Raw genomic sequence first — 8186 nt, 5'->3', positions numbered from 1 at the left:
TGTAACACAAGTATAGAAAAACTTGCAGATATGTGTGCAAGCAACTAGGTTTTGATTTTAGAATGATTTTGAAATATCAGGAAATATTTTAAAACCAAAAAAAAGCTGAGAAATCTGCAACAATAAAAATCCATTTTCACTGTGAAACCTCCAGTATGTTGGTACAACAGGGAAGCATCACAATACTCATGTTCTATATGTTTCTACACTGGAGTTTCAGTTATTATATATGAATTTCCCAGAGTCTGTCTTACAATCTTAGTACCTTTTTGTGCAAATACAATCTTCTATTTTTATATAAAAGTCTTACTTTTACAATAAGTGTCTCTGGGATATGCCTGAATTTTTGAGAAACAAAATTATTATTCTTATACTTAAAAGTGAAAATTTATCTTTAAATCTTGACATTTGCATTTCCTGTGGGATTCAAAGTAACGTTCACAAATACTACTGCTTTGTCAAATTCTATTCTTCTCTAACAAAATAGCCAAACTCAACTCATATACCTTCAGGCCACTTCTACTTAATTAGCAAAACCTTTATTTCAGTGAATCAGAATGTGTATTTGGTCCTAATTTTATTTACTTGTATGAAATTATATTTTTCTTACCTATATTTGCACTGTTTAGGATCTCTGACTTTCTTAGCTGAACCTTCACTTATTATTTATTACTTTGCAAGAACTTGTGATCAATATGATACATCAGAGATATACAGTACTTAAGCCTGAATTTATCCTTAAACATCACTAGTCCTGTAAATCTCATTATCGCCGTTTGTAGTGAAACCAACAGCTCCGCAGAATGAGAATAATCTAGAATCAAAATCTGCTGCCAGTTACACCAGCCTAAATCTAAAGAGTTCATGTTGTTCTTAATTTCATTTCAAACTCAAAAAATCTATGACAATTTTCTTTTCATTGTAGTATCCATATTCCTCAAACTTGCACATCAAGCCTGTGTATATTCAGGGTTTGTTGCAAATCAAGAGACAGTTGAACTTTCTTTCATTTCAAGCATGTTCAAATCTAGAGATGAAAAATAATATGTTTGCATGATTTTTTCCAGAATTAAAGCATTTTTTATATGTGTTTAAACATGCTTTGTATCTAATAAGAGGTCAGTGAATTCTTTTTCTCTTTGAAAATGGAGGTTTGTGAAAACATTTTTTGGGGGAAAAAAATCAACTATATTTCATGTGTGTCAACAGAAATTGAGAAGTTTTTTTTCAGTTCACAAATCTTCAATTTCAAAGAGGGGGAAAACTCAGTTTTATCCTCCTTTTAAAGCTATGGGGTGGGGGGAAGCAATTGGAAAGAGAAAATTCATTTTCTTTCACCATTTTTTGAAAAGTGAACGACAATAACAGCTATAATTGGTCAAACTAAGGAATTTGAGACTTGTCTCCAATAGCTGACAAGTGGCAGATGCTTCCAGAAAGAGGTCATATGTCCAGTGATTCTTCTCCTGACATAACCTCTCAGCCTCTTGGAAATCAATATTTTAGGGCTTATTTGAGACAGGTGCTGCCTCTGGGCTACTGTATTTAATAACTACTTCCTCAAAAAATTTGTCTAACTCTTTTAGAAATTTGAAACTTTCCCAGTTTTTTCCAGGAAAAGAAAGGAAAAGATGAAAAAAAAAACGGTTCAATAAATCTATCAAATTAATAAAAAAATTTTGCATTCTTTCTTTTTTTCCAAAAACAAATCAGTTAGTTTCAAGGTACTAGTTTTATTGTCCCACCTTCAATATGCAGCTATTTCAGTGATACATGTGGTGATGCACAAGCACAAAACATTTTATCAAACATTCTAGACATTAAGTGAGAAACTTGTCGTTGTTGGAGATAGACAGGAGCCTAAATGAGTAAGAATGAGATTTTCACATAAGAATGAAAAACAAGTGACAATTACAACTTCTAACTTACTATGCCTGTCTGTAAATACATTCCAATACAGAAAGCTGTATATTTCTTGAAAGGCTTGCAGAATTACACGTAACTGAATTTCCTGGCCTGTTTTCCTGTTCCATTATTGCAAAGGGAAGCCACACAAAGCTTACGCATTTGTGCTTCAATCCTTTAAATAAAATTAATTTAAAAAATCTTAGAATACATGAAGTCTTGGAGAATTTTAATGGGATAAATACCACGCTACATTCTACCCCCAGTCCTGTGCATGAAACCTGATTGAAATCACTAGAATGGGATGGTATAACTGAGAGCAGAATTTCATCTCTCTGAACAAATTTAGGGCAGAAACCATTACTGTTGACAATCTGATTACATTTCAAAATTAAATATGCTGCTATTATTTTATAGTAATTCTACACTTGTGTAGAATGGGTAATTAACGTTCAAGTTCCCTACAATCATCTAATTCATTTGATGCAATAGCGATAATATTGCAGAACTAAGATACTGTACTAATTGAAAATTATTGTCAAAGTCTGTATATTTTGTACTGTAATGCAACCACTAACAGTATACACAGAAATGTATTGGCCCTCTTTCCTATGCAAAAAGTCATTTCATCATTAAATTTATTCAAGAGTGTTTAAACTGTTAAATTCTGAACTGCCAAAGGTGTCTGGAGAGAATAATGATGTGTTGTTCCTTTTTTCAAACTGCGTGTGTAGAAAATTAAAAATGTGTTTTGATTTTATAAGTTACTTGAAAGGTTGAAATATTGAAGTATTACTAAATAGATGATATTTTTAGATTAAATATATGAAGACATTTTGTGAAATATTTGTGCTACAAAATGACATATGGTTTCCCGTTAGGCCATGTATTTACTTTTAACTGGAATAACAAGTTTACTTGTGATTTAATATTTTGTAGTGTTCTTTAAGGACCAATTCACTCTAACAAGACACTGTTAAGTCTGAAAGTAAAATGACACTCATGCGTTTACTACACATTATGTATCATATCATGCATATGTTTAGTCACGTAAGGAATCTTTATTCACATCATCAAACACATTGATTTCTATAGAACTCACATTATGATTTCTCATTGGGACAAGACCTGAGGCTAAAAGTTTAGTTTCGGTTGCCTAAATATAAACAATTAAATTCATTTAGACATCTTAGTTACTTAGGAGAATAAATACATATTTTGAGGAATAGCCTGCTATAAAAATATTTTTGTGTAGCTTTATATAAATTGCTTACTGCCTAATGAAAAATGAGTAATGAAATAAACTTCATTTCTCTTCATTACTGTTCAGTAAAAAAAAAATAGTGCTTAATATGTAACAGACCACTGTACACATCATATTAGAAAATGGAGACCTCTATGTATTTAGCAACAGGTTATTTGTTTTCTATGGATATTAAGGTATTCTTTCTTAACATCCTTTAAAATACGGTTCTATTACAGGTTCCATATGTATCTTTAATTTTATCTTACAATTCTATTAACTGTGGCAACTATGTGCAAGTTAATTAAGCACCCATATTCTTGAATTATTTAGAGATTAATTATTTTGTAATTGTTTTGCAAGTTCTTTGCATATCTAGCTTGTGGTAATGGTTACTGTGAATTGGTGCCATGTTTAACTTTTTGTTCCAACGTTGTGCATTATATGATGTGCCAACATGAGGAAGTACTTTTGTATTTTTATTTGGCATTAATTGCCTATAAAATAGTGTGTCTCTGTGTGTGTGTCTATATGTTATTAGCTATACAAGCTGCCCAACTAGCACTAAGGGAAACTATTAATTAATATAAGGCAATGAGTTCCCAAGTGGCTATAAATTTCACAGGTATGAATATAGTTAGGAAACAGCTTTCCTCTGAATGTCAAGATTGCCTCTGAAAGTTAGATATATCAGGTGCAAAAAAATTAGATAGATTGAGTTTTTCAGCGTAATATTTTCATATAAGCAGTGGTAATAGATGTATATGCATAGTTCCTTTGACAGTGCATCTCCTAATACACAAGTTTTTGATTTCTTGGCTGTTTATCCTGTAGTATTTTCTATCAATGTGATGAGTAATGTTGCAGCACTGATATTGTATCAGTATATGATATTGCTTGAATTAATTAGATTACAGCCTTTAAAATAAGTGACACATTGAACTGACTTGAACAATGATCTCTATCATTATATATTGTTTCTCATGCCTTGCTGGCAGTGTCTTGCAGTGACCATAGTACGTCTCCCATGTGCAATATTCTCTTTGTAGTTGTGTTTGTCAATTTGTTTGTGGTCTCTCTCTGAACAGGGCTATTATAAATTATTAGTAATGCTTTTATCTATTTTTCCATAGAGTGTGTTTTACACAAAAATCAATAAAAAGTCAATGTCAGGTATTTGGCTTTTTCTTCTGTGCTTGTGCATAATAAATTTTAGCTTGCTTTTCTTTATAATACGTGTGTGCTCTGGTCAACATTTTCTCTGAGAGGTAGAACATGAATGTGAGTTCATAAAAAAAAATTCTAAAGGGCAATTTGTTTCTTTTGCAATGGCTGGATGACAGATATTTCACACAGACACACTGGAAAGCTATATCCCATATCCTACTGTAAGGTATTCACCATGTTTTCAGAACAGAGTGAACGCTACAGTACTATCAGCATATATTCAGTCCGCTTCTCACTCAACAAACAAAAAGTTTGGCAAAAGTGAAAACTGCTAGGCACAAGTAAGTTTGCCAGGTGGAGACGCTTTTCCTGTTTGGTTGTGTGTGTGAGAAAGCATTACTGATTAAATGAGAAAAACAGCTGAACCACTTTGCAATCCTTCATTTGGAAATGTATAATTTTTTTCTAAAGAGGCTTATGCCAACATAAGAGGAAAGAGGAAAAGAATACATGAGAGGTGAAATCCTGCTTATCTAGAGGTCAGCAGCATAAACTGTTCTGAGTTCAGAGAAGTCAAGATGCATGAGTCACTGAAGCTGGCAGGATTCGCATTGCTTTCACATTAAGTTACATAGCCTTCCCAGATTCCCAAATGGAATGTAGGTATTTTTAAAATTCAAAATATTTAATATCTATTTGCGCCATGCCTGACCTAACAGTAACGTTTTGGTCCTTGAAGTCTGTCTTTTCTTCGCTTTTTTTTAAATCTCACCCTGTTTCTCTATATCACAGTGCTTGTTTTACTGAGTGTTCATACTACGCTAGCAGCTGTGGCCCCGAACTTATGCCTTTGTCCAACTGTACCTTGTACTGTACAAAAGTGTTGAGTTCTGTCTACTGTGACTTACTGCATTTCCTTAAAAAAATAAAGATCAGCATGAAAGTCTCCCTCAAATCCATACCACCCAATGACCCAAACACTGTATTTTAACAGTATAGGCAGGTAAATCCAGATGTTGGAAGCTCTGTTGACTTTGCAGGTTTAAGGTTGAGTCTACTGCCAGCCACTGCACAGGTCTTTTTTTTTTTTTTTCTGTGGCTATCAAACACAGGAGGTCTGCCAGGACAGTTCTACACTTTGCTGTTCCTATGCCCCCCTTTTCCTCTTCCTACTGACCAAAAAGAGAAATGAGAATGAAGAGGAAGACAAGGAGTCAACAGACTGATTCTTAGAAAGACTCTGATTTCTGTATTATAAAGAGCTCAGTGTCATATTTGATAAAGAGTGCAGGTGGCTTTGGAAAAAGTCTACAGGTTCAATACAGCCAAGGAAAGGACATCACTTGGCTAGGGCTGATGACCCCCATCGCAGGTGAATGGAGGGTGTCATGAAAGGTGTGTCCTGTACTGAGTAATAGTCCTTCAAGAGCTTGCAACCTAATTTGTAAGACAGCAAATACAGAGTGGTAGAGGAAATCATTCACTCGGCAAAGTCAACAGGAGATTAATGGCAGACCTAGATATGGAACCTTGATCTTCTAACGCACAACTGTGTCCTACACGTTTGACTACACAGTCCTGTAGTTTTATGAAATTTAACTGTAGCTCAGGAATAGAGTTTGCTGAAATGTCTCTTCACACCAAAAGAGTTTGTTGTCAGTCAAAACAGAAATCCTCTCTACAGCAAGTCTGCTTTTTAAACATATTTCTTAGCATTTGTAAGACTTAACATATAATACGTGTGAATTAATACTCTCAGAAGTAAGGTACTATAGCCTTGATGTCTCAAATGTTATTTGTTGCCAACGGAAGAGGTAGATGTGATAAAAATAGAATATAAGCCTGTTTGGGGCAGAAAACTGTTAAGTAAATATTTTCATAGTTGATTACAGGTTTTTGAGGATGGACATTTGCCAAGGGCAGCAGAATCCCTGCAGTCAAACTTGCACAGTGTAGCTTTCATCCCAATTTTTAAAAGCTTCATTTATGAAGAAGGTGCACAGTGACCAAATGGAGCTTTGCAATATGATCTTTGGAACAGTCAGCCAACAAATGGCATGTGACCTAAGCTTATAATTTACAGACTAAGTTGCCCAATTTAGGTATGTTCTCTATACATTTGTCATTCAAAACACAAGCAACAGAACTTAAAACCACTTAAGCCACAATAAAAGTAAATTGTAGTGCTTTTTTTTTTTTATAAGCTTAAAAACTTTGAATACATAAAACTTCAATAAGTATCTGGGCACCAAGCAAAAAAATACATAATCCGGTTTGTTCAGCACTAACTGCTTGCAGGCCTATAAGCATTGTCATTACAATTCATCTCAAATGCTTAATAAAAAATCTTATTCCATCCGGTGTAGGCCCAGATGCAAGACAGCCACTGAGAATGTGCGCAGAAACAAATGTTTAAGTAGAACATGGAAGGGCTAGTAAAATGGTTAGAAGAATGGAGAGATGTGTGTACATGGGTGGAGGAAAAGCGTCAGGCACCAGCTCCAAGACTGGCAGCTGCATTGTCACGTTAGGTCAACGCACTATAATGTCCTACAGGTCCTGCCTTTGTATGACCTGTATCCTGTGAACGCAACTCAGGATGTTATGGGTGACAAAGTGGTCATTGCATTTTCCAAATCAGAGACCCATTGTATGCTAGGCTATATTTTTGCTATCATTTTGGAGTTGTATACAGGATGAACTTCTACAAAATGCAGAATGTGGATGGGTGCATGCGGTATTGTGTATTTTCCCTTTGATGGAGTGAGAACTGTATAGCATATGTGAGTACTAAACATGATATGCATCTTACTTATTTCTGAAGAAGGCAAGTATGAAATGGGAGGTGTATAGCACGCAAGCTGGGAAGAATGAAAATAAGAGCTGTGTTGGTTATAGTTGGAGCCATAAAGGTTTCTTTCTTATTTCTGTTATCAATCACTTATTTTCATATAAAAGCTGTCTGGACATTCAAACAGCTATCTTAGCATTTAATAAATTCATTCACGTATTCGGATGTTTCTTTGGAAGTTAAATATTATTTGTTAATGAAAACTGAGGTTGGTATCAACAGTGCCTGCAGTCAAAGACTTGGGATATGTGCATATCCAAAGTTGCATACGTGCAACTTGTCCAAAGTGTATCCAAATCTTGTGAAGGGCAGCTGAAGTGAGCAGCCCAGCAGAGTGCCTGTGACCACACAACGAGGTGTCACCTTTTGCTGCAGCCACTTCTGGATACCCAGCTCTCTTCCTCCAGGCATAAACCCAGCAAAGGGCCTGCTGTTCCCAGACAGTTTGGCGTTGGCGGGCTCAGCCACGCTCCCATCCTGGAGACAGTGTTTCAGGAAACGACTGCATGCCCATTAGGTGTACATGTATCCCCATAGGAGCAGCTGTGCTCGCAGCTGAGAGATGCCGTAGCAAACCTAGGGATGAAAACTATGAGCAAGTAGAAAATATCCAAATCCCCTTATGCTTCTGTCCCTGCCTTTATTACTTTCCATGCATTAGTCATCCGTTTTGTATCGGTCTATGCAGAGGAAAGGCATCTTTCCCCCTCTTCCCCACAGCCAGGCTACCCCAGCAAGGCTGTCCCATCTACGCTAGGGTTTGTCATGGTGGTCTCTCATGGTGGATTTTTTCATGAACAGAAGTTACAGATCGACCAGCCTCTCTCCTCCAGCTCCCCAGCAAGTGGGAGAAGCCCAGCCTCTGCACCGCACATGGGTGGGGAAATGGTTTTCTCGCTGAGGAACCATTTTATAACAGGCTATGAAATGGCATTACTGGTAGGGTGGAGGAGGATGTAAAACATGGGTGTCACGGCAGGGGTGTAGAGATGTAGCACTGGAATGGGGCAGAAGAGGCAG

General features: G+C 36.0%; 1 protein-coding gene across 1 annotated transcript in view; it reads left to right on the top strand.

The window, feature by feature from the left end:
• Positions 1-8039: 8039 nt before the first annotated feature.
• Positions 8040-8186, top strand: part of CFAP69 (cilia and flagella associated protein 69) — a 29262-nt gene continuing 29115 nt past the window's right edge. Inside the window, exon 1 of the mRNA XM_009330591.1 lies at positions 8040-8105. Within this exon, the coding sequence (XP_009328866.1) occupies positions 8040-8105 (66 nt within the window). The remainder of the gene's footprint in view (positions 8106-8186) is intronic.

Source organism: Pygoscelis adeliae, unplaced genomic scaffold (genome assembly GCF_000699105.1).
Source record: "Pygoscelis adeliae isolate BGI_AS28 unplaced genomic scaffold, ASM69910v1 Scaffold27, whole genome shotgun sequence".
NCBI lineage: Eukaryota > Metazoa > Chordata > Aves > Sphenisciformes > Spheniscidae > Pygoscelis > Pygoscelis adeliae.
Note: the sequence above shows the minus strand (reverse complement) of the source record. Positions and strands in the feature narration are given on the sequence as shown.